General features: G+C 36.4%; 6 protein-coding genes across 8 annotated transcripts; 5 read left to right on the top strand and 1 right to left on the bottom strand.

Moving 5' to 3' along the window:
* The first annotated feature begins 2,764 nt into the window (after positions 1-2,764).
* LOC106303293 lies at positions 2,765-6,445 on the top strand. The gene is given in 4 exon segments (XM_013739605.1): positions 2,765-2,836; positions 5,463-5,811; positions 5,887-6,024; positions 6,117-6,445. Coding segments are annotated over 4 exon segments (888 nt in total).
* Positions 6,446-10,423: 3,978 nt separating this feature from the next.
* Positions 10,424-13,258, top strand: LOC106305865 (calcineurin B-like protein 1). Of its 3 annotated transcripts, none has more exons than XM_013742270.1 (9): positions 10,424-10,630; positions 10,964-11,113; positions 11,506-11,588; positions 11,953-12,012; positions 12,104-12,212; positions 12,357-12,409; positions 12,575-12,655; positions 12,755-12,867; positions 12,961-13,258. In XM_013742270.1, exons 2-9 carry the CDS (start codon positions 11,035-11,037, stop codon positions 13,022-13,024), a joined length of 642 nt encoding a protein of 213 aa, XP_013597724.1. In that variant the 5' UTR covers positions 10,424-10,630; positions 10,964-11,034; the 3' UTR covers positions 13,025-13,258. The 3 variants fall into 3 exon arrangements, with proteins under 3 accessions (XP_013597724.1, XP_013597722.1, XP_013597723.1); XM_013742268.1 differs by having other exon boundaries at positions 10,984-11,113; XM_013742269.1 differs by having other exon boundaries at positions 10,424-10,617; positions 10,984-11,113.
* Positions 13,259-13,475: 217 nt separating this feature from the next.
* Positions 13,476-15,645, top strand: LOC106305862 (pentatricopeptide repeat-containing protein At4g17616). Its single transcript, XM_013742264.1, has one exon. The coding sequence runs from the start codon at positions 13,606-13,608 to the stop codon at positions 15,544-15,546; it is 1,941 nt and encodes a 646-aa protein (XP_013597718.1). The 5' UTR covers positions 13,476-13,605; the 3' UTR covers positions 15,547-15,645.
* Positions 15,646-15,880: 235 nt separating this feature from the next.
* On the top strand, positions 15,881-18,887 carry LOC106305863 (decapping nuclease DXO homolog, chloroplastic). Its single transcript, XM_013742265.1, has 13 exons — positions 15,881-16,347; positions 16,419-16,663; positions 16,754-16,819; positions 16,920-16,998; positions 17,105-17,184; positions 17,286-17,309; positions 17,433-17,557; positions 17,690-17,906; positions 18,005-18,058; positions 18,153-18,199; positions 18,287-18,371; positions 18,455-18,518; positions 18,609-18,887. Exons 1-13 carry the CDS (start codon positions 15,969-15,971, stop codon positions 18,743-18,745), a joined length of 1,602 nt encoding a protein of 533 aa, XP_013597719.1. The 5' UTR covers positions 15,881-15,968; the 3' UTR covers positions 18,746-18,887.
* A 148-nt stretch (positions 18,888-19,035) lies between these two features.
* On the top strand, positions 19,036-21,005 carry LOC106305864 (casein kinase II subunit beta'). The gene is made up of 5 exons (XM_013742267.1): positions 19,036-19,434; positions 19,725-19,949; positions 20,025-20,134; positions 20,232-20,397; positions 20,575-21,005. The coding sequence occupies exons 1-5, from the start codon at positions 19,209-19,211 to the stop codon at positions 20,703-20,705; spliced, it is 858 nt and encodes a 285-aa protein (XP_013597721.1). The 5' UTR covers positions 19,036-19,208; the 3' UTR covers positions 20,706-21,005.
* Positions 21,006-24,122: 3,117 nt separating this feature from the next.
* LOC106303799 lies at positions 24,123-25,206 on the bottom strand. Its single transcript, XM_013740124.1, has 2 exons — positions 24,737-25,206; positions 24,123-24,608 (listed from the first exon to the last, which is right to left on the bottom strand). Exons 1-2 carry the CDS (start codon positions 25,051-25,053, stop codon positions 24,419-24,421), a joined length of 507 nt encoding a protein of 168 aa, XP_013595578.1. The 5' UTR covers positions 25,054-25,206; the 3' UTR covers positions 24,123-24,418.
* Positions 25,207-25,573: the final 367 nt, after the last annotated feature.

A 25,573-nucleotide genomic window follows, 5' to 3' on the forward strand; every position in this document is an offset into this window, starting at 1 on the left:
TTTTTTTTTTTTTTTTTTTTTTTTTTTTGTCATCAGAGCTCTGTTCTTGTTAGAATTATTCCTTTTTGTTTTTTAAAGCCTAAGTCATGGCATGCACATTCTTCTGAGAAAGTAAATCAAGATTAGTCGAGCTTCCGGTTGTTAAATGTAGACCTGGTCCTTGTTTGATAATTAATGACATATGACCTTTTAGAAATTAGAAAGAATTACACGGAGAGACAGTTTTAAAATTTTTATAACACAATAAGTCACTTTCAACTGCTAGAACATTTTTTTTTAACTTTCTTCATTTTTCTTTACGTTTACTGATTGAAACCAAAACAAGTTGTAACTACTAGGTCTCACTTTTTCTATTTTCTTGTTTTCTCTTTACTCAAAATTAAAATATTTTTTTCTACAGATCAAAGATACATTGAAATTTGCAGGACAAGTTTATCACAGTGAAAAGAACTGATCTTTTGTAATAAAATATAAACAATTCTTCCCATGATTTCAAATAAGAATTTATTTTATCATGAAAATAGAGCAAAAAGAGAATCAAGATCATTTTTGGAGTGGTGAAAAACCTTGTGGTTTCTTCTCCAACGAACAATCGTCGTTTCTTCTTCCAACGGAAACTCCATTGTCGGTGACCTCAAACCCTAAGCTCCATTCCGACATAGCTCTACTGCTATCCACGTCAAGGTTCAAACGTCTCTTCCTCGTCGTGGTCGTCATGCTCGAGACCAGAGTTGTGGAGGTTGGAATCATCGTCACTTTAGTCGCAGATCGAAGAAAAAGCTTCACTGGAGCAACAATGATCAAGTATTGATTATTTGCACATCTGATCCTTCATCTCTTGTTTATTCTAAAATTTGTCTCAAAATTCTATTATGTTCATGAATATTTCCCAAAAATTTTAATTGTGCAATCCAGACCAAGCAAATATTCTGATTTTGCAACATTGGTCCATGCAGTTTTGTTTCATTTCGTTTATGCCCCAGATGTTTCTGATTGGAAAATAAATCCTTTTGATTTGGTCTCATAATTCATATGTTCACACTGATAAATGTTCTATGCTACTTTGTACACAAAATATCATTGATGTTGTCTATAATAGAAGCAAACATAAAACTCCAAAAGAATATCAATGATTTTGGGTGTCCATGTGGACACTAGCTATATTATTGATGACTGGTATAAATGATTTAAATGAAGTTCCAAATTTCATTTTTATCATATATCATAACTTGAACAATGTCTACATGTACACATGTGATTTGTCTTCTTTTTCTGAGCAACTATACTAAAAACTATTAAAATCATCGTCATAACTTGATCAATGTATAAATAAATCGATGTACATACTTTTTGCTCTAAGTTTGAAGACCTACATGTTTCATGTTTGTGGCGTTCATGTATTATTGTACAAGTTAATTTGTGTACATGTGAATCATTGTACATGTGGATAATAAAACACTTGTGTACGTGGTATAGTGTACACATCAAATGGTTTCAAAAGTTATAGGTTCATTTCTTTTGTGCATTTTGTAAAATCTTAGTAATATGTTTGTGATATTTTTACAGGTGATTGCTTGTCTTTTGCCTGAAAATATATATGCTACATCATTACATGAGAGGTATATGAATCAATGTATTATTGTACAAGTTAATTTACGTAAATGTGAATCAATGTACATGTTGATAATAAAAAATATTTCGTACATGTGAATCAATGTACATGTGGATAATAAAAAAAATGTGTGCGTGGTATAGTGTACACATCAAATGGCTTCAAAATTTATAGGTTCATTTCTTTTGTGCATTTTTTAAAACCTTAGTAATATGTTTGTGATATTTTTACAGGTGATTACTTGTCTTTTGCCTGAAACTATACATGCTACATCATTACATGAGAGGTCTATGAATCAATGTATTATTGTACAAGTTAATTTGCGTACGTGTGAATCAATGTACATGTGGATAATAAAAAATATTTTGTACATGTAAATCAATGTACATGTGGATGATAAAAAACATTGTGTATGTGGTATAGTGTACACTTCAAATGGCTTCAAAATTTATAGTTTCATTTTTTTTGTGCATTTTGTAAAACCTTAGTAATATGTTTGTGATATTTTTACAAGTGATTACTTGTTTTTTGCCTTAATATGAGTAAATATTTTAGAAAATCCTTCTTTAGGAAATGGAGAGAGTATTTTGCAATTTTAGCTAAAATAAACATTTTGTACATTGTGTACATGTGAATCATTGCACAAGTTACATCGTGTACATATGAACGATGAACATGTGGATAGTGAAATTTTGTGTACATAATGACATATACATATGATTACATACATATATCATTACAATAGCGTACACAATAAATGAATAATACCCCATGGAAAAACATTGGTGTGCTTATTTGCATATAACAAAGGTTAAAATGCACATTAATAAGTTTGGGGCAAAATCAAAGGTCATTTCTTCAAATCTGAAAGTTTGAAGTCAAAAATGAAAAAAAAAACCTTGAAAGACCAAACGTGCAAAAAATAGAAACTTGACCATTGTTGTTCTGAAGCTTTCACTCTGTGATGGAGATGACGACCCACAAGGATTCCAGACGGCCACCACGGTAGATCTGAGCGCGGAGGTGATTCTACGATGACTGAACGAGGCAGCGGAGTGGTGATTCGCCGTATGAGCTCGCCGTTACTCGACCAATAACAGAGGATGTGGTCGTTTTTGATTTACAGCCGCTTCACACATGAGAGCTCGAGCAATGACAGAGGGTGTGGCTGTTTGGTCATCGCAGTACAGATCTGACCATAATTTAGTGGCAAGTGAGGAAGATGTAAACGGTGGTTGGAGAGGTTCGAAGACGACAATTAATGCTTCTGTCGTTACACTTTGTTGCCGAAGAAGATGATGAATTAAATAAAAATAAATGCAACAACTTTTTCATCTTTAGCTTTTTCATTTTTTTGTCATTAAAGCAATTATTTTGTATATTTCTTCGAGTTTCTCTCCCATTAAAAAGAGAGAGAAAATAAAATTTAAAATTGTGAGACCTATTTTGTTAGAAAAATAAGCTTAGTTAGCTTATAGTTATGAAAAACTACCTTAAGAACAATAACTGCCTTGAACAATAACTGCCTTATCGTGTTCTTGTTTAATTCTTTTTGGACTTGGTCATATTGATTTGAATCTCGATTTTTATTTCATGGAGGTGGAACACAACTTCGTATTATTTATAGTATCCTAATTCTATATATCTAATGAATCGATTTGTCCAGGTAACTCGTTGGAATTATATATATTCATCATCCATTTTTTTATAAATGTGACAGATATCTCTGTCTTGGGCAATTGGAATCATAATTAACTGCGAACAAGTATTTGTATCCATGTTTTGTTTGACATTAGATATATATTTTTTTTGGTAAAGGAAGCATGTACCTGGACAACTCTAGGTGTATTCATGCATTAAAACTCAACAATCTAAATAAACTACTCCATTTTCTGCATTTGGGGTGGTTTACATGATATTACAATATCTTCTCATCCTATATTGAAAAAGAAGAAGCAGAAACTTCAAATACCAAGAAATTAAACCCACAAAAAGAGAAACACTGGAATTTTCAAGTTTAAATGTTACTGAAAGAGAAGAGGAACTATGTTAATATGTATAGATAACTAACCTCTTATAATATGTACATATTAGCCCAGGTAATATTAGGGATAAAGGTTCCAAGAGCCTTTTTGTTTGTTGGTAACTCTTGAAGATCCCACGTATGTTGTCTTTCAAGAACTTCAATTTCTGAACTCATTGATTCACGCCATACTCTATGTTTCATTGCTTCTTTGAAGTGTTTTGGCTCAACGTTGGTTGTCATCCGCATGGCATACCTTATAACCACCAAAGAGAAGCCCAAGACTCAAATAATACAAGGTCATGTCTGCAAATTCCAATTTATAAAGAAAAATCTCACTCTTTTTTCTTAGAAAGTCTACAGTTAGCTCTCGTCAATCTCTCAATCAAGAGAAAGAGAGGAACAGCTTAAAACATCCTTTCTTTGCCACTGACGAGACTACTAATTTTGACTTGGACAACAAATTCAGACACCAAAACAGTTATCCAAACCCGAACCAAGTTAGTGTGTTCTTATACTTACACACACTAAGCTGGTGGGATGTTGTCAAAATGTCAAAATATATGTTAATTTTTGAAAGGCTTTGTATATATGTTTTAAGTATTGTTTTGCAGCACTTGTTGTGAAGATTATCAGAGAAGTCGAGACAACTTAGTTGGTTATCACCTAGCAAATATTATGTCAAATATGAAAATCACACATTACAGCCAATAAGAATTAGCCACTGATTTTATAGAAGCTTGAAAAGAGCAACACAACACATTTGACCAGGATACAAGCAATATACATTAATTATACACCACACATCAAAGACAACATAAACTTATACATGCAAAGAGATTAAGCATTTAAGCCAAACAATACTCACAACAAGGCAAATAACGTTTCTTCATATGGTAAGCATCATGGTGCATGAGTAGAAGAAGTCTTTACCAAATTTAAAACTAGTGTAACCAAAAAATGAAATGCCAAAACCACATCTCTATTCATTCCATTAAAATAAAATAAAAAAGTTGGTAGTGTTATGGTTATGAGTGTGTATCCAAAATAACATGCTAATTACACTTCTTCTCACATATCTAAACTTTTCTTTTTTTTTTGTTAAATTTTTACAACTAGGTAATGTGCCATTGTCTTATTTAGGGCGTGACTGGTTCAAACGCAGCGGTTGCGGTTGCGGTTGCGGTTGCGGGAGTTCGCGGATGCGGGTGGTTGCGGTTTCTAACAGTTTGAAGAGATTTGTACGACTGGTTCTGCGGTTAGAAATTGTTGCGTTTGCGGGATACTTACGACTGGTTAACTACCAAATGCAGCAGCGGTTAAATAATAAATTAACAATATTTACATTTTATATAATTATAAAAATATCAAAAATCATAATATTATAATAAATATAAAACTATATTTAGAAATTTATAGTTTTAAATATTTTTATTTTTAAATTTTATAATATTAATTAAAATATAATAGATATATTTTAGTATTTTTATAATTCCAATTTAAAATTTTTATTGAATATTTTTATTTTTGTATTTATATTGTTAAAAAAAAGAAAAAAATCATCCTCCCGCAACCGCAAAACTGGTTCGCAAACGCTAGCTGGAACCAGCTTTTGAATTTATGAAGTTTAGAGCGGTTTGAAGCGGTTTAGAGCAGTTTGAGTGATTGTCGCAAAACGCCAACAACCGCTACTAACCGCAAAAGCTGCGTTTGCGGGTGGTAGCGGGAAAACCAGTCACACCCTTAAGAGTCGGTTCTTATCTTTTTTAGTTAAAAGTTAAGAGATTCTTATATTCCGTTAATAACCCCCGATAATAATGATCTTAGCTAAAGAAACTATTAACAAGGGCGTTATTGTTCTCCCCACCAATCTTCATCCCAAAGAACTCACTACTTCTCCTCTCCACGAACCGCTTCTCTCTCCTCTCGGTCACTCGAGCTAACTCCTCCGACACTGGGATAACCTCTCCTTCCACCGTCTCCATGGACGTTAAAGAACCTCATACATCTACACCAGTTGTCAAGAAAGAAGAAGTCTTCGCCACGGAAGGTGAAGAGATGAAGACGACGGAGCCTTTTACCAAATTCGAGGATGCGAGGTGGGTTAACGGAACATGGGATCTGAAACAGTTCGAGAAAGATGGGAAAACAGATTGGGATGACGTCATCGTTGCTGGTTAGAACCTCGAACTTAGTTTTTTTCCATCACTTGAGTTTTACGTAACTGTCTTGTACTTCTGTTTTTGTAAAGAGGCCTAGAGAAGAAAATGGCTCGAAGAGAATCCAGAGACCACGAGTAACGACGAGCCTGTGGTCTTCGATACGTCGATAATCCCATGGTGGGCTTGGATGAAGAGATACCACTTACCCGAAGCTGAGCTCCTTAACGTACGGTTTTATTTTCCTCTGTCTCAAAGCTCTAAAAGATTAAACACACAATCTAGCTAGGGGATATAACTAAGATGTTACATTATGTTGTACGTCGTGCTGCGATGATAGGGTTCTTCATGGCTTACTTTGTTGATAGTCTTACTGGAGTTGGACTTGTTGATCAAATGGGGAACTTCTTCTGTAAAACACTGTTGTTCGTGGCTGTGGCTGTGGCTGGAGTTCTCTTCATTCGCAAGAATGAGGATATGGATAAGTTGAAGAAGTTGTTTGATGAGACGACGTTATATGATAAACAATGGCAAGCAGCCTGGAAAGATGGTGAGGAGGACTCATCATCATCATTGGGTATTTGGGTTCAAAGAAGTGAAAAGCGAAAACGGAGACTCTTGCTTCCTTTTTTTGGTTATATGATGTTGTAATTAGTCACAAAGAGATAAGACTTTTTGATATGAAGAAAATTTAAGGTGTCTTTTCAAGTTGACCCAAAAAAAAAGTGTATTTTCTATATATGGTTTATATATCCACATGTACAGTTATGCCTTCCTTTTCGCGGCTCGGCACCAAAACCTTGCAACAACCTTGAGAAAACTAACCAACAAGATCCATCTACCTAGGCCTGGGACGGATCGGGTATCCGGGCAACTTTAAGATATCTGAATCCGGATCCTTATCCGACGGATGCATAATTTTACTATTTTTATCCAGATCCGGGGTTCGCGGATATCCGGGTGTCGGCTATCCTTCTAAAAATTATAATATCCGGCGGATATCCGGATCCGGATTTGGATCCTTAAAATAAATAAAAAATAATATTAATATATATAAAATATTAACAATAATTTAAAAATAATAAAATATATAATGTTTTTAATTATTTCTATGTATAATATTACAAAATTTACATAAAATTTATATATACTATTATAAAAATGAAAATATATTAAATAAAATTAGTTTTTATATATAGATATTACAATTTTTGAAATAGTTATTAATAAAATTTACGGATCCGGATATCCGGACTAAAAAATCAAGATATCCGGATCCGGATTCGGCTTTGACGAATCTAACATTTTACTATCCGGATCCGGCCTCTCCGGATATCCGGATTTTCGGATGATCCGGATCTCGGATAAAACTCCCGGGCCTACATCTACCCATGGGCAAAGTGAGAGGAAGAAAAAAAAAAGACATATTCATAGTTATTCCCCCTCCCCCTCTCCAACTAGCTATAAAAACAAGTGAAATTGCATCATGTATACACAAATTTTTCCCTAATTTAGGCCAATTCATTCTAAAAACAATCTTTCATGCAATGAATAAAATCGATTTGCCAACTTTTGTTAAACTATCGCAAACTTATGGTTTTGTCCCCGGTGGAGAATACTGAAACTCCAACCCTGTGAAAGGTGACCTCCATCTTTCGTTATTCCCTATTCCAGTTATGTGTCTTCTATGTAAAGTATGTTTGGGCTTTTACCCTTGACGAGCTCGGTAAGAGTTACCGTTTTCTTACATGACGACAGGATCCATGCCGCCACATAGTTTTTTAAAAACAATTCAAATAAAAAAAATTGATTGGTAACCTTTTTTACCGACGCGTTTCCGACACGTCCGGAGACCATGCCAAAGAGTCAATTCAAGCCAACCATTAAAGTAATTTTTTTGGATTTCAAGAGTACTTTAATTAAATTAAAATAACTGCCCGGATTATAAGACTAACCCTTTTGTTGTTACGTATTATTTTCTAAAGTAAATATTTTCTTAAAAATAACTATGTAAATCGTTTCTTAATTTTAAAAATTAAAACATATTACTTATCAATTTCATTTTTGCATAATTTAGTAAAATTAAAACTATTTTGCTTAATTTCCTTTCTGCTCCAACTATAGTCTTCTAGTTGATCTATTTCTGATGATTTATTCTTTTTTTTCTGTATAAATCATCTACATATAATTGAAAGACATACTTTATGTATAATTGAAAACATCAATATATAATCCATGTAAAGCCAGCTTTGGGAACTAATATACTTCCTAAACAATTCTAAAAATGCAACCAGGCGTATGACGTGAATATATGTTCGAATTATAAATTCGAGTTTCTTTAATATACAGAATAATAAAACTACAAATTAATCACATGATTGCCAAGTTTGTAGACCTTTGGAAAAGACAGGGTTCAATCAAAGGTATTATTAACCACAAATAATCAAACAAATTAAGATATATGATTTACGATATTGTATTGTTGTTTTGGATGATAATCACGTGGCCAGGTCGTGATTAAGGTCCTAAATATGTCAAACTCTGTCTGCCACTTTGCAGACTAATGTAACGATTTCACACCGACTGGTCTACGACTTTAATTTAAATCATAAAACGATGCTTTATAGTTAAATTGATTCAAAATATTTTAGTGACTTGACTTCTTTAGTTAATAAACATCTGCTAAAGTGTCTAACTATGTTAAAAGATCGTTACAGTTAGAGCCTGTTAGGAGGCTTCACACAGGCTTGGGCATTTTAATCGGGATCCGAAAATTCAAATTAGAACCAAACCAAAATTTACAAGTATTTTTTGGGTTTAATTTTTTTTATCAGAAAGAACTAGAGCTGAAAAGAACCGACAGAATAGATCCGGATCCGAAAAGAACCGACCCAAATAGATCCGACCCGTTAAGAACGGATTTGTACTCGACTTAAAAACATGTATATCCAAAATTATAATTTTTTATGTTCTATTTTATATATATTATTTTATTATTTAGTTGAAATATTTTTTTTTAACAATATTTTTTATTATTTTGTAACATTTTTAAGTAATATGAAGCTTTACAATGTAAAATTTAGAGTTTAACAATATTTTATTTTAACTATTAATAGTTTCATGTAAGTTATTTTGTAAAATTTTAGATATATATGAAAAATATATAAATTTGATGGAGTTGGATATGTCATGTCCTTTTTAGATCCTAAATACTTGAAATCGATCCGCTCCCGATATGGACCCAAAAAATTAAGAGTATTTTATGGATATTTTAATTATAGACTTAAACCAGGTCTATCCGAACCGAAAATTTCTAAGTACATATTGGATCCAAATGTTTAAGATCCAAAAAACCCGGACCCGAAATAAATGCCTAGCTTCACACTTCATGTAGTGTGATTTGATGTAGGGATAATTGTTGATGTGTTTAAACATAGTTTTAATTTTGATATATTCAAAAGAAAATATGAACAATATAGGTTTTATCAAAATATCTTTGAGAAATTCAATAGGATAGCATTTTTTTTTAAGTTTTTGTTCTAAAAGTAGTCCTCAATGAGAAAAATGACCAAAATAAAATTTTTTAAAGGGTAAAGTACATTTTTACCTTAAGATTAACTAATCTAGACTTAGAGTTTAGAGTTAAGAAGTAGGGTTTTGGGGATAGAATTTTAGATTTAAAAAAATAAAAATTAAAATTAAAATTTTCTAAATAAAAAAGAGCTATCTTGGTCATTTTTTAGGATTATTTTTGTGACAAAAACTTAAAAAAGACTACGAAAGAATTGTCCAATATCTTTTATAGAATATGCAAAAAAAAAGTATTTGGAGTCAGAATTTGTTCTGTTTGGGTTATATTCTATTTTTTTTTTGTTTCATTTAGAAAACGATATGATATTCCATCAAGTGAAATATTTGAACTAGTTTAAATGTGGATTTGTCCTTTAAAAAAACACAAGAACATATGGAAAAGAAAAAAAATGGAAAAGCAAAAAGAGATAGAAAAAAAAGAGAATAAGAAAAAGAAAATGTTACAATCGGTTTCAGGAAACAGCACTTTCCATTACAATTAGAATTGTCCGTTTCTACATTTATTTCCAATCTTAAAATTCTCCCCATCTCATTCGGTTTTTGGAAAATATAAAAGTAGTCGAATTATTTATGGGAACAAGTATAAATATCTTAAAATATTAGTAGTAAACAGAGTATGGTAATTGGTATATTCAGAATATTCCTGGTGATGTACCAATTTGACTTTTTTGATTATTTAAAATGGACGCATCTTTGAATTTTCCGGATGTGAGGGATATAGGTTATTTGATAAAATCTAACTTTTGAATTTCTTGCCCAACGGCAATGAATGTGTTTTCTTTTCTGGATTTTTTTTATACACCCACAAATATTTTTCATTATACTAACAACACATAATTTCCAGAACATAATCATCGTATATGCTTACGTAATTAACAGATGGAGAAAATGGACAGAAAGAAAAGTAACAGAAATCAATTAGGAATGGTAACTGAAATATTAGATCTATTAACTTCCAAAACTGACTCGTCTCGCACGCGCTTACGACCTTCACACGTGCCGCATCCCATCTTATAATATAAGCCGAAGCCGCCCGCTGCTTGATTCTCAATTCTTCCTTACACCAAACAAAACAAACAAAAAGCCCACAGCTTCTGTAGTAAATTGATTTCAACCGTCCGATCTTTCATCTCTACAGAGATCATCTGCCTCTCTCTCTCTCTCTTCTCTTTATTGTGCTGTCTCTCTCTCTCTCTCTCTCTCTGGATCTCTCCGGCGAGCCGTTCTCTTAGGTTGGTGCTGGTGGTGAGTGTTTTCGCTTATGAGATTATTTACAATTTTTTTAAGAAATTCGTGATTTTGATTTCACGGCTGTTGAATTCTCGACGTGCCTACATTACCTTCTTTGATTCTCTACTTTCTGCTTTTTCGAATCGTGTTTCCTGGTATACGTTTTGAATCTCTTTTTGGATTCTAACAACTTTTGTGGTTCGAAATTTTGACGAAAGCTGTTGAGATTCTAGACGATCATCGTACCATTGTTGTGATTTATTATACATTACGTTGATGTTCTGTGTTTTAATTCAAACTCTCATGTTCTGTTTCTCTAGAATATGTGAAGATTCTAAAAAAAAAAAGATGTTTGTGATTATGGGCAGTAAAATCGAAGCTTTAGCATCCTCAGAATCTGTCTGTTGGCATCTCTGTAAATGGGCTGCTTCCACTCCAAAATAGCAAGAGAATTCCGTGGACACGAAGACCCTGTCAAGCTTGCCTCCGAGACTGCCTGTATGTTTACTACTTTGTTCCTAATTCATTCCTTTTTGCATGTTTGAGGATTCATTGTCTAGTTTATATGTTGACCTTTCTTCTCTGCTCATTGGTTTAGTTTAAATAATCTGTTTTTCAGGGTCCTTTATTCATAATCTTGTATCCAATTTACTATACGTCCCTTAGTTTCAACATGTTTCTTGTTAGTTGTTAGTTGTTACCAATACCATCACCTGATCTTTATTCATGTCAGTTTATTATATTTTTATGGTCAAGAATGGTTTCTGACTCCTTGCTTTCTATTAATATCCAAAAAGTTTCAAAGTAGATTAATCTTTTTTTTTTTTTGTGTCTGGTTGCTGGTACTTTTCTGTTGATCTTGCAGTGTGGCTTTTTTTCTCTTTTTCCAGTTAGTGTGAGTGAGGTTGAAGCATTGTTTGAGCTGTTCAAGAGCATAAGCAGTTCCGTTGTTGATGATGGTTTGATCCACAAGGTACCTACCTACATAAAGATTTTGATAAAATTATTTTTCTTTGGACCCCATTTTGATCTTTTCATGACCCCACTCTAGTACTCTTTTTCCTCTTTACGCTATTCATCTACAGTAGTTCTCCACTTCGTTGACTTTAACCAATTTATTAGAACAACAATAATGATTTCTCCATGCTAGTACTATCTGTCTGTTCCATATTGCACCACTAATTCAATGAATCATAGCCCTTAATGTTTGACTTGAATTTTCTTATTATATATTAGATTGCTTTTGGTTTTGAATTATGAGGCTTTCTTCATGGCCTCACTTTCTTTATCTTTGTGTGTGTTTATAATACTTCCTTCACGTGTGTGCGTGCGTGCAGGAAGAGTTTCAACTTGCCTTGTTCAAGAACCGGAAGAAGGAGAATCTATTTGCTAACAGGGTATACTCTAAGTTTCCTCACGCTTATAATAAATTTATTATTCTTGAAGAGTAATATGTTAATTAAACTAAGTAATCATTCTCCCTTGCAGATATTTGATATGTTTGATGTTAAACGAAAAGGAGTGATTGATTTCGGCGACTTTGTTAGATCACTCAATGTTTTCCATCCCAATGCTTCTTTAGAAGACAAAATCGATTGTAAGTTTACGACATGAAGAGAGTTTTATATCTATTATTTTATCTAATGATGTAACGTTTTATATGTATTATTACTTCTGGAAGCTTTTGTGTGAAGAAGTTCTATTGATTATGGTCTACGTTTTTATCTTTTTTTTCTCTCAGTTACGTTTAGGCTTTACGACATGGACTGTACGGGTTTCATTGAACGACAAGAGGTAACAACACTATGCATCCTGTATTCTTTTGCATTTTTGCGAGTTAAGCTATGAATACTGATAATGAAAGATGTTCGCTAAGTTGGAACAATGTTCTTGATTATGCATCCCTTACTTAAAATATCCTTGCAGGAAAAATCATTATTGTGTGTGATATGTATGCAGGTGAAGCAAATGTTGATCGCCCTTCTGTGTGAATCTGAAATGAAGTTGGCTGATGAAACCATAGAGATAATACTAGATAAGGTTTGTGATGGTCTGTTGAATTATAAAGTTTTTGTCTTTCTAGAATTTTTACATTTTGAGCTCAAGTTTTAAGTTTCGTTATCTTTCATTCATGAACAGACATTTGAAGATGCAGACGTGAATCAGGATGGAAAGATTGATAAACTAGAGTGGAGCGATTTCGTGAACAAGAACCCATCACTACTTAAGATCATGACCCTCCCATATCTCAGGTATTCATGGGAACCAGAACTCAAGTATACTAGAAAAGTTTAAGAAATGAAATGGCAGATAAGTTTTCTTAACGTATGCATAAATCTACGCAGGGATATAACGACAACGTTTCCAAGCTTTATCTTTAACTCGGAGGTGGATGAGATTGTCAAATGAAGAAACAAAACCGTTTTACAAATGGTTGGACCGCACAAGAGAGAACCAAGACCAAGTTCTGAGTTGATCGGTGTAGTCCACAACAACTGTTTGCAAACACACACAGTAGATCATATTTTTTTTGCTTCAAATTGTTTCTCTTACATCATATTCTGGGTTCCTATTTTCTTCTCAGAACATTTTTGAAATCCTTGTTTTTTTTAGCTTTAAATAGAGCGCAAATCACCAATTCTCTACGTCATGTATACATAGAAAATGTTTTACGAGTTTGTACATAGCACACATCAATACGTTTGTAAAGATTAAAGATTTTACGCATACAAAAAGAAAAAAAAAGATTTGTTATGTTAAAATCGTAGGTCTCTGATTATTCCAATTGAATCTTATAACTGCCAAAACTGTAAAGAAAGATTTTATTGAGCCCTTTTACCGTAAAAACAAAAAGTTACAAATGTCTCTGGACCAAATGAAATTTACGGTTTTGCCACTCGTCCTCTCTCTCGACTCCCCGAGCTCCGACCAATTTAGGGTTCTTCACATCCCTCTCATTTGCTAAATTCTAGATTCAGATATCTACACTGATGTTTAGGAAACGGAACTTTGTCATTGAATCGATTCGTCGCATAGCTAGCACATCTTCGAAACCAGCCCTGTTCTCCAGCACTAGTGTTCAACCTGGTAGACTAAGCTGGGAAGCTTCTTCACAAGTGATTCTCAAGAAGAAGCTCGAAACAGCTCTCAAGCATCACCTTGTGGATGACGCGTGGGACGTGTTCAAAGATTACAAACGTCTCTACGGGTTTCCAGATAGTTCCATCATGAACAGGTTCGTCACTGTGTTTTCTTACTCCTCCGATTCCGCTTGGCTTTGCAAGGCTGATGATCTGTCTCGCTTAGCTTTAAAGCAGAACTCTGGTCTTGTGAACTCCGATGCGTTAACGAAGTTGTTACTGTCTCTAGCGAGAGCTCAGATGTCTGAATCCGCTTGTAACATACTCCGCACAATGCTGGAGAAAGGATTTGTCTTAACTCCCGATGTGTTGAGGCTTGTTGTGATGCATATGGTTAAAACAGAGGTCGGGACTTGCTTAGCTTCGAATTATCTAGTTCAGGTTTGTCATCGTTTTATGGAACTAAAAAGGAATAGTAATGTGATGAAGCCTGATACGGTCTTGTTTAATCTCGTGCTTGGTTCTTGTGTGAGATTTGGTTTCTCTCTCAAAGGCCAAGAGCTCATCGAGCTGATGGCCAAAGCCGATGTCGTTGCGGATGGGCACTCGATTGTGATCATGTCTTGCGTTTACGAAATGAATGGCATGAGAGACGAGCTGAAGAAGCTCAAGGAAGGTATCGGTCACGTCCCGAGTCAGCTTCTTTGTCACTATCGTCGTTTGTATGATAATTTGTTAAGCCTTGAGTTCAAGTTTGATGACATTGGTTCCGCGGGTCGGCTTGTGTTAGATATATGCAAGAAGAGCAAGGACTTGCCTTCCGTTCAGAATCTTGAAAAGGTTATGGTTTTGCCTGTTGGGTCTCACCATATCAGATCCGGTTTAAAGATTCGGATTTCACCTGAGATTTTGCAGAGAGATTCGTCTCTTGGAGTGGATAGCGAAGCGACTTTTGTCAGTTGCGCAGATTCCAAGCTTGGTGTCACGAACAAGACTCTTGCTAAGTTGGTATATGGTTACAAGAGACGTGAGAACCTCCCTGAGCTTTCAAAGCTTCTGTTCTCGGTGGGTGGAACCAAGCTATGTGCTGATGTCATTGATGCTTGTGTTGCTGTTGGTTGGTTAGAAGCTGCTCACGATATTCTTGACGACTTGGTTTCCGCGGGCAATCCCATGGACTTGGTTACATATAGAAAGGTCTTGTCTGGTTATCACAAGAGCAAGATGTTGAGAAACGCCGAGGTTCTTGTGAGACAAATGACGAAAGCCGGTTTAGTTACAGATCCTTCAGATGAGATTAAAGATTGTGAAAACACAGAGCTCAGGGCGCTATTGGTTCAGGAGATCAACGCAGGTGAGCAAACGAAAGTTCCAAGCATGCTCTACGAGCTGAACTCGTCTCTCTACTACTTCTGCAAAGCCAAAATGCAAGGAGACGCCGTGACGACCTACCGTAAAATCCAGAAGATGAAAACAATCTCACCGACTGTGCAAAGCTATTGGATCTTGGTCGACATGTACTCGTCTCTCAGCATGTACCGGGAGATCACAGTCGCGTGGGGAGATATCAAAAGGAACGTGGCGAGCAGAGAGTTGGAGGTGACGCAAGATCTGTTGGAGAAGCTTGTGGTGAACTTCCTGAGAGGTGGGTATTTTGAGAGAGTGATGGAGGTTATAAGTTGCATGAAGGAGAAGGGTATGTATAATGATGTAGCTATGTATAAGAATGAGTACCTTAAGGTTCATAGGAATCTATACAGAACCTTGAAAGCAGCTGATGCTGTGACAGAGGCTCAAGCGCAGAGGGTTGAGCATGTTAAGGCCTTCAGGAAACTTGTTGGTATAGTATGAAATGCATATATATATATACACGTTTCTTATGAAATGCATATATATATATACACGTTTGTTATGTGAAGTTGTGGAAAGCTTATTATCTGGTTTCTTTTATGCAAATTTTGCAATTCCATATAGATTGACAACAAGAGTTGTGTGTAACTGTGTGTGGCATCCCTGGTAATTTGGCAATATTATTCTAAAATACAGAGGGTTAATTGGTAATTTCGGTGAAGTTACACTCGCCTTTGATAAATAAATAAAAAAGAAGCTAAATGGACCTGATTGGTTTCCACATTTTACTTCGAAAGCCCAAAGCTCAATAGAGTGACCAAAACACGTGAATGAACTCGCTGTTGTAATTGTCGATTCGGATCGGAAGCTCTGCTGCAACGGGAAGGAGTGGAAACCTAACCCCAAAACCTTTTTCTTTTGTGATGGATTTACCGCCGATGAAAAACCCAATCGAAGATTTGTTCGGAGAAGATTCCGACAACGACTCTCGATCTTCGCGCTCGAAATCCTCCTCTTCCGGTTCTTCCTCCTCCTCCTCGTCTGGCTCAGCTTCGTCTTCCGGGGCGTCTTCCTCTAAAGGCGGAGGTGGTGGTGGTGGTAGCAGCTCAAGCGGCAGCGGAAGCAGCGGCGGGAGAGAGGAGCATGGAGATGATGATGATGGAGTAGATAGCTACAGGAGCAATGATAATAATGGAGAAACTGGAGTTTACGAAGAAGAAGATGAAGAGGAGAAGGATCTGTTTGGGTCTGATAATGAAGAGTACACTAAGACACCTGCTTTAAGCACTTACTCAATCCCTGGCAAGTTCGAATCTTGTTTGATAGAGTAGATAGCTAGCTACTATCTTGGTTAATAGTTGTTTGTATGACAGTTTTGCCTGCGGGATGGAGCAATGACAATAACCATGGTGGGAGAGGAGGAATGGGTCGTGGGCGTTGGTCTTCTAATGGGAGAGGAGGACCTGGGCTTCTTCCTCGTCCCGGGCCTTACCCTGGAGGACGTGGTGGCCGTGGTGGGAGGTACCAGAGTTATCAGCGTGATGAGCGTTTTGTTTCCGAGCTTAAACTTTCCAAAAGTAAAGAAACCTTGTCTAGGAAATCTACCGTCTTTCAGGAGGTAACCTTTGTTTTCTTATTTCTATGTTTATTCAAATTTCTATGTTTATCGATATATGAAAACACGTTTCGTTGTGTTTGATATTGACAGCCATGTGAGCTTACTAGCTACAGTCGTGTAGAAGGTGGAGAAGTGTTCTATGATGAGCGAGGTTTGGTGAGTTTTGGTATTCTTTGTTCTATTTAACTTTCTAGTTGTATGTAAATGTTTTAATCACCCGCAGGTTATTTATGTCCACTTTGTTATTGTTTTCCAGAGGCTTTTCAAGCGTCATGTTTCTGAAGACATTGGTGCGGATTTAAATCAAGGTTATGATACTTTTATTGAGAAAATAGGTAATGGTTTTAGTGTTAGTACATTATATTTTGTGACAACTATTGGATCATGTGCAAGATGTAGAAGTTTGAGGTATTAAGCTGATTGTTTTCTCTGTTGAGGCAGATCTGGGCTCTGAGGGCTTTGGTGACCTTCTTGGCAGCATTAGAGCAAAAAACATTTCGTTGGAGAACATTCATTTTGTGGTATGAAGTGCTTGTGTCTATAAGTCCATTTAACTCTCAATTTCATTGTCTTGAAGAGATTTTCACATCAATGTTGTCTTTTTGTGCTTCTTTTTGGACAGACATTCCGTAATAATCTGAACAAGGTAAATAAGATCCTCAACATTATTTTGCCTTGTTCTTTGGTATTACTGTACTTAACAAGAAATGTGAATGCATGGTTCTGTTTGATAACTCACTGGCTTTGCTTTGTTTTATCTCTCTCTCAGATACTGGGTGCTGCTTACAACCGGCATGAGCCATGGGAAATGGGTGTGCATAAGAGGAATGGAACCATATATCTGGATGTGCATAAACTGCCTGAAAGGCCACAGAGTGACTTAGATCGCCGCAGGTAATCTTCATTGTAGGAGACAAGGTTACATAGTTAAGCAGTGTTTCAGAATATTAGGGCAGAAGAAGAGTGTATTGCACTGCATTTTTTTTGCTACCCTAATGTAACCAATGCTATCTATATCGCAATCAGATGTTACTGGGGATATTGTTTCGAAAGCCTTGCAACGGAAGATCCAGGAAGAGCATATGGGGAAGAAATACACCACGTGGATGCCAATGTTGAATTCTGCTCGGTTGTGAAGACTAAACTCGGAGCTCACCGTGTTCTGATGGGTGCTGAAATGGATTGCTGCGATGAAACTGATGAAGGAAGGAGGATTTATATAGAGTTGAAAACTACTCGCGAGGTATGCCTCTTCATGCTAAGTTTTTTCCCAGCAAAGCTCCTTTGTTATTTTACCTTCTTTTCATTGCCTGTAACTTTCCTACTGTTTACTCTCTGTAGTTGGATGATCGTACCGTAGAGAGATATGAGAGAGAGAAACTGCTTAAATTCTGGGTAGGTACTAAGTAATGGTATTTCACGAATTGCATATTCTCTTTTCTTGTGGATTCATAGAAGTAACAATGAGAAAACTGGTTTATTGCTGCAGATACAATCATTTGTAGCAGGAGTGCCATACATTGTCGTTGGATATAGGTAAAGATAAACTTATATAAGTTTTCTCCTTTTTGAGATTCAAGCAGAGCAATCAAAGTAAACATTTTCTTTTCCTTTGTTGTGTAGAGATGATGGAGGGAGGCTAGTACGCACAGAGAGACTGAGAACAAAAGATATCGCACACAGAGCCAGACTGAAAAACTACTGGCAGGTCAGTATTATATCACTAAATTCTCTCATTATAATCCAAATCTTATTAAAACTAAACACAAATGAGTTTTTGGAGGAAACTAGGGAGGAGTGTGCTTGGCATTTGCTGATGAGGTTCTTTGCTGGCTATACGGCACTGTTAAAGAGAGTAAGCTCGTCCGATTTTCTTTTTATTTGTGCCTCTCTACTACATATACAAGTGATGGAAGACCAATATCTTTATGTGTTTTATCTGCAGACGAAGATTACACACTTCAGTTCGTGCATCCTTTCATGAGGCTAGAGCTTCTTCAAGCTCAGTCTTGTCCTGACGCCATAACTAATCATGTTCACCTTCTTCAACATCCTTCATCACCACCACCCCCACCTCAGTAACTCTCTCTGTGATTCTTTAATGGAAGTTTAGTACTTGGAGATCAGAATCAAAAAAATTCTTTTGAATAAAGCTTGTTTATTTTGGATTTCTCTTGTAACTTTTATACAAGTTAACCAACCCAAGCAATGAAAAGATTTTATATTTGGTTTAAGAAGAAATGATCTAACTTGGGCCGGGCCTGTTTAATTCGGTCCAAGCCTTATAACCGTGTCACGTGAGCGTCACGTGTCTCTCCTCTTCACCGGAGAAGCTAATTATATTTATCCCTTTCCCGTTTTACCCTTGGCTCTTTCTTTTGTTCTTATCTGTGAATGTTCCACCAAGAGACTAGTTGTCAGATAGATATTAGACGCGAGGCGAGAAGCTCCGTTTGGAAACCCTAGAGATCGTGAAGCTCCATCCCTCTCCGGCGTGGATCTCGGAAGTTGTATTATTTGAATTTGGGAGAGATTAGATTAGATCATGTATAGGGAGAGGGGAACGGTTGGAACCAAGTCGGAGGTCGTCGATCGGAAACGTGTTGTAAACGAGGTTCGCGATAATCGGGCGTCGCATTCGATGTCTCAGCCCGTCAATGGAAAGGGAAAGGCCGCATCGAACTCCGTCATGATAGGGAAGCAGTTGCATGACCAGAACAACAGCAGAGATTCACGTTCTGGGTCTCTCTCGAAGACTACCATTTCCGACGGTGAGATTCGTCTCTTATGCCTCTATTGTTGTTGTGAATCGCTCGATTCTATTCGAGTCCGTTACCTCGGGTCTGCCCCCGTTTCTCAATTTGGGTTTCTTACTTATGATTTGCTCTGTTTCTTGATTTGGGTTTCTTTGAAACATCTTAAATTGAATTAAAGCTAGAAACTTTAATCTTAAACGCCACTTTTGTTGTTCATGATTCCTAGAGCAAGTCTTTGTTATTTTTTTGTTTAAATAAGGTTATATAAGAGTGGTGTTTGATGAAATGTTATGTGGTTGTTTTAGCTGTGGATATATCAGAGACAGACAGCGAGGAATCAGAGGTGAGTGGCTCTGAGGGGGAGGACACCTCGTGGATATCTTGGTTCTGTAATCTCCGTGGGAACGAGTTCTTCTGCGAGGTTGATGATGATTACATCCAGGATGATTTTAACTTGTGTGGTCTCAGCCATCAAGTTCCTTACTACGACTATGCCCTTGATTTGATTCTGGACGTAGACTCTTCTCATGGTAAGTCCTAACACATGAATGATTTAGTATGTATTTGTTGATATGGCGTTTAGGTGTTGTTTTCAATGTTAACAGGTGAGATGTTTACAGAGGAACAGAATGAATTGATCGAGTCAGCTGCCGAGATGCTGTATGGAATGATTCATGCTCGTTACATATTGACCAGCAAAGGCCTGGCTTCTATGGTAAAGGAACTTTTTTTATATATATTTGAAACAATCCTGTTAGAACATACACAAAGTGTTGGTTTGGTCCTTTACCAATTACCAATGATTTTTACAGTTGGACAAATACAAAAACTATGACTTTGGAAGATGCCCGAGAGTGTATTGTTGTGGGCAGCCTTGTTTACCGGTTGGGCAATCTGATATCCCTAGAGCAAGCACCGTGAAGATATATTGCCCCAAATGTGAAGACGTCTATTACCCACGATCAAAATACCAAGGCAGTATCCTTTTTTTACTTCGCTCGCTCCTCAACTTATTGGTTATATTATACATACATATGCATGCTTTATAAAGAGTCTAGTTTGGTATTACTTTGATTCTTATTAGATATGTTCTGCTGTGTTATTGCTGCAGTATTTGTGTGTGTTGTTCTTTAACCCAAAATAAAAAAAAAACAGACATAGATGGAGCATACTTTGGGACAACGTTTCCACATCTGTTCCTGATGACGCACGGACATCTGAAACCGCAAAAGGCATCGCAAAGCTATGTGCCAAGAGTGTTTGGGTTTAAGTTACACAAGCCGTGAAGGAATGAAGGAACAGGTACAAGAGCATCATGCGTTTTGAGAAAGCAGGAGACTTGTGTACAACAAAAAGAAAAGGCATATTTGTTTCAGGAAGGTGGAACACTAGTTTGTCTCTGTTATTGTTTTTGTGTGTCCCTTACTAGGTTTAGACTACTACATTAGCTGCAAGTAAAATCCCACATAACAATTGTAATACATTACCCCTTTTTTTCTTCTATATGCTTTTACCTCAGTTTCCATTTGAGTTTTTCCTTTGTATCAAAACCTATCAATGTCAGATTTTCGTGAGACGTTCATGTTTGTTTGTGTCTCTTGTGATATCAGTTCCATTCAACCAGCATTTTGTTCCCAAAAGCCCATTGTCCAACATAATCCACGGGCCACTGTGAGGCCTTTACGATGGAGCTGTAATGAAAGGGTCACAAGCAAATGGGTTGATCTTCGGATATTATATGATCATTTTGTTTGTAATGAAAGGGTCACAAGCAAATGCTAAGCAGAGGTTCATTTATTGGGCGTACAGATACAGTGAATCACCCAAACGTAGTGAAGCTCTTAGGATATTGCTCAGAGGACACAGAGAGGCTTTTGGTTTAAGAGTTCATGTCTAATCTCAGCTTAGAGGATCATCTCTTCACTACAAATGCCCCAACGTTGCCTTGGAAAAAAAAAAAGACTTTTCTATCTTGCTCGGTTCAGCTCAAGGATTGGCTTTTTTGTATGATATTCAGGTGATTTTTAAACCAACAAAAGAATCTCATTTAAACAGATAATATGCATGGACTCAAATCATCATATGTGCTTTTTGGATGATGATTTTTATCCGAAATTATCGGACTTTGGCCTTGCTAAAGAGGGTCCTGAAGGAGACAAAACTCATGTTACAAATGCGTTACCATTTCTCATATCTCGTTTACAAACTTGATATATTATTAACAATTGGTTCTTCCACAGGTAACAACTTTTTTTTTTTTTTTTCATGGTATCTCCAAAAAGAGAATCGAAACAAAGGGCTATGCAGCTCCAGAGTATGTAGACACCGGCTATCAGCTATCTCATGACAAATAGCGATGTCTATAGCTTTGGAGTTGTTCCGTATGAGATCATCACTGGTCGTCGCACAATAATAGAGCGAATGAAACATTTGGCTGAGAAGATTCTTGTAAAATGGGTTAAACTATATCATGTTGAGGAGACTCGTATTCAAAAAACCAAGAGAGAGAGAGAAAGTCTTCTCTCTAGAGTCTCTCCCACAAAGCCGCCGTTAAACCCTAATTCCATCAACAGCAAGCTCCTTTTCGCGGTGGCCGCTGGAGTCTCGTCTCCGGTCACCGCAGGCTTCGTGTCTGTTTTAAGCGCGCCGCCTCAACCCTTCGCCTCCTCCTCTCGTCTCTCCTCCTTGTGCGTGTGTCTGGGTTCGATGGGTCTCTCCGTCGAAACAAACTGAAACCAAAGGCGTCTTTGGTCTCTCTGGAGCATGAACGAGGTCTGGTTAGTCGAGGTAAGCTTTGGGAGGCCTGGATCTACCTTTAGTCACCGATTGCGCTTGGATCTGGGTCAGATCCGAGATCTGAGTCTCGCCGGAATGCACAACGCATCGCTGCCGTCACCGCTTCTGCCTCATCGTCTCACTCCAGTCGGTCTCCTCTTCTGTGTAGTTCCAAGGTTGTTGTAGAGCTTCTCCTCTCTTTATCGAGTGAAAAGTGGATGTGAGGCGCTCCACCGAGAACCTCTTTTCTTAGTTCAAAAGACTACAACCGTGGCGCTCGTTGGTAATCGATTGGCTTCTCCTTCTTGCTCGTGACGCCGTTTTACTTGGGTTTTGAGGACATCCCGTTGTAAAGGCATCTCCCACATTAAGGCGGAGCTCTCTCTTGCTGATTTGAGTCGCTTGTTTTCGAGGAGTCATGACTCCTACTGCGCTCCATTTCCCTTGTTCCATAGCTCCGACAGTTGGTTTAGTGTGCCCTCTGAGTCTTTGCCGCATCTCATGTGTCGCGTGGCCGGTTGGGGAGCCCATTTGTACCGCCTACGCTTGACCAGTAACCCGAGTTTCCATTGTCAGCAGCATCAATTTGGGTTGGTACTTTTATCTACTGCCGAGAAAGCTTGGGTTTGTTTGGTTGACGTCCTCTTCTAATAGTGTTCCGGGGTGGGAGCCATACACCTCTGTTGAAGCTGATTGGAGCCACTTCGGTGAATGCTCGACTGAACTCTCCTTCAAGCTTTTCTCTTGCTTCTTCAGGAATGCTCCAGTTATAGCGAGAAGCGCTTCGAACAAGGAGTCTCATACTGTTGTCTCTTGTTCTATTATGTCATATTAACTTCAAGCTTTCTATTGATAGAAGCTTGGACTTAATAAACTAAGCTCTTAGGGGTTTTTTAAAACTTTTTGTGTCTCCTTAGAATCAAATGGCTGTCTCAGCAGACTGTGGTTTCAGATTCATTTTGTAACCGAATCTTCGTTACTATTAATGACATTTACAATTTAGCAAAAAAAAAAAAAAAACTATATCATGTTAATATAAAAAGCTACGAAGCAAATATCCGGTTGCTATGGTCAGGAGAGTTGCTAAATTGGCTGATCATTGTCTGAAGAAAAACGATAAAGAGAGACAGACCCAACATGACCTTTGTCGTTAAAAGTCTTAAGGAAAATTATCGAAGAATCAAATTCCGAAAATATGAGTTATGTTGGAGAATTGACAAAAGGGGTTATGAAATGAGAGCCTAGTAGTGGAATAATATGGTTGAGATGATATTTGTTAATGTGCATTAATATGAACTGTGAGAAAAAGACCAAAGTAGTAATGTAATAAGCCCATTAACCCAAATCAACAGCTGCCTTTCCAAGTAACTTGACCCGTGATGCAACCTTCACATCTGAATAACCAACATCATGTGAATGTGATTGTGATCTGATGTGAGACGACATAATACATTTTAAGACTGCAAGAAGATAATACTACTACAGATGATTGTGAAAAAAGAACTTGTGGTTAACAGAAGACCTACGTTTGTGACTGTGTAAGGCAGGAGATGAAAAGTTTATTAACCTTAAATCTTTCTTTCTGAAAATAAAATTGTACTACTGCTTTTTATAACTAATTGTACTTCAGTTTCAATAAAATGAAAAGAAAAACTTGTACTGCACAAATGATCTCACAGAACATGGGCAGAAACAAATTGTCTAATAATACATCATTATACTATTCTTTCAAGTCATGACATCAAACCTACTCCAAATCAAAGTTGATTCCACACTACATCAAATTTTATTTCGAATCATAACTGTAACACATGTCAATTTAATAACGAAAATTAAACAAATATATAAGTTATTATCACATATATATACATATATCTTGTACTATTTCATTACAATCCCATCATTTAAAAATAAAAGAACAGCCAGGCTGATGAAGATGTTCATGTTACATATATTTTTGTTTTCTTCACATATTACCAAAAAAAAAGATGTACCAAATTCACATAGGCAAACGTTTGGCCACAGTTTTCTTGTACTCCCAAAATTGCATGATTTTTTTTTTTCTTTATGCAAAATAAAATCTAATAAAAACGAAAAAGGACAAACCCTTGAAAAGGAGTTTCTAAAATTCAAACCATGAACCAACTGTTACAGCAACTGGCTTTAATGGATTCTCTTGGTTTTTGCTTTGACTTGGAATATATTAACTAAAGAGATATTGAAACTAAGCAGCAGCAACAGTTCCAGTGCGGAAAGCATAGTCACGAGATCTAGTTGGAGAAGAAGAAGAGCTTCTCTTTTCATTTCTTCTCATAGCTTTCACAGATGAAGACAGATTCTTTTTCTTCTCTTTCGACTCGTCTCTCTTTATCTGTTCTTCTCTACACTCCTCGCTACAGAACGGTGTGTCTCCTCTGTTATTACCACAAAAATCAAAACATTAAAATATCAGAAATAGGGTTTCTTCTATTGTTGACTAAAAGATCGAAAACATTAAAACAGAAATTGAAATAAAGATGTAAAAGAAACAAAAGATGTGTACCTGTACATGAAGATGTCTTTGTTATGACCAAGACGCTTCTTACAGAGGAAACAAGAGTCCAAGAAATGAGGAACTGATTGTTGTCCGAAACAGCTGTTGTCGAATCTGAAGTCATGGAATTTTTCAGAGACGACAACAGATCTGGGTGATGAAACAGAGTACTGATGGTAATTATTGTAATAACTACGACGATGGTACTGGTTCATGTTTGTGTAACAAGAAGAAGGAGAAGAAACTCCAGCTTCCATCTCAGCTAGAGAAACCAATCCGTCGTCTTCTTCTTCTATGAAATAAGGCTTTCTTGTCGACACCTCCATTTTCTTGTTTATTTTTTTCTCTGAAATAAGAGAGGGAGAGAGAGAGGTTTGGTGTGGAGGAGATTTGAGAGGAAAATGGAGCTAACTTTTATAGGAAGAGAAGGGCAGGTTTGTTTCTGGTTTAGAGAGAGAAAAGGTTAGGAAAAGCAGCAAAGCTTTGAGGAAAGAAAAGTGAAAAGAAGAGAGAGAGAATCTATTGGCTTCTTTTTTTATTTGTTTTGCAATACCGCTTTTTCATTTTTCTCCTTCTTTCTTTATTTACTTTATTGAGTTTCTTAATAATTCGAACTACCTAACCATTATGAGGAATAATTGAGGCACTCACATAATTATTGTTTCCTCGGTTTATAAACTTTTTTCTTATGAATCGAAAGCAAAATAGAGGTAATATTGTGGAGTTATGAAAGGCTCTTTTTCGAACACCATCTTCAATTTTGTTTACTCTATTTTTACTTTAAAATAGAATAACTGCATAATAGAATTTGAGTTTGCTCCAATAATATTTTATTTTATAGTAAAA

The sequence above is a fragment of the Brassica oleracea genome, chromosome C7 (assembly GCF_000695525.1).
Source record: "Brassica oleracea var. oleracea cultivar TO1000 chromosome C7, BOL, whole genome shotgun sequence".
NCBI lineage: Eukaryota > Viridiplantae > Streptophyta > Magnoliopsida > Brassicales > Brassicaceae > Brassica > Brassica oleracea.

Excerpts from the sequence above, each read along its gene's own strand:
- LOC106305864 (XM_013742267.1), top strand. The coding sequence starts at position 19,209 with ATGTATAGGGAGAGGGGAACGGTTGGAACCAAGTCGGAGGTCGTCGAT. Across the intron at positions 19,435-19,724 it reads GAAGACTACCATTTCCGACG|CTGTGGATATATCAGAGACA; the intron begins GTGAGATTCGTC and ends TGGTTGTTTTAG. Across the intron at positions 20,135-20,231 it reads GCAAAGGCCTGGCTTCTATG|TTGGACAAATACAAAAACTA; the intron begins GTAAAGGAACTT and ends TGATTTTTACAG.
- LOC106303799 (XM_013740124.1), bottom strand. The coding sequence starts at position 25,053 with ATGGAGGTGTCGACAAGAAAGCCTTATTTCATAGAAGAAGAAGACGAC. Across the intron at positions 24,609-24,736 it reads AAAGACATCTTCATGTACAG|AGGAGACACACCGTTCTGTA; the intron begins GTACACATCTTT and ends TGGTAATAACAG.
- LOC106305862 (XM_013742264.1), top strand. The coding sequence starts at position 13,606 with ATGTTTAGGAAACGGAACTTTGTCATTGAATCGATTCGTCGCATAGCT.
- LOC106305865 (XM_013742270.1), top strand. The coding sequence starts at position 11,035 with ATGGGCTGCTTCCACTCCAAAATAGCAAGAGAATTCCGTGGACACGAA. Across the intron at positions 12,213-12,356 it reads TTTAGAAGACAAAATCGATT|TTACGTTTAGGCTTTACGAC; the intron begins GTAAGTTTACGA and ends TTTTTCTCTCAG. Across the intron at positions 12,410-12,574 it reads GTTTCATTGAACGACAAGAG|GTGAAGCAAATGTTGATCGC; the intron begins GTAACAACACTA and ends ATATGTATGCAG.
- LOC106305863 (XM_013742265.1), top strand. The coding sequence starts at position 15,969 with ATGGATTTACCGCCGATGAAAAACCCAATCGAAGATTTGTTCGGAGAA. Across the intron at positions 16,664-16,753 it reads AATCTACCGTCTTTCAGGAG|CCATGTGAGCTTACTAGCTA; the intron begins GTAACCTTTGTT and ends TGATATTGACAG. Across the intron at positions 18,519-18,608 it reads ATACGGCACTGTTAAAGAGA|ACGAAGATTACACACTTCAG; the intron begins GTAAGCTCGTCC and ends TTTTATCTGCAG.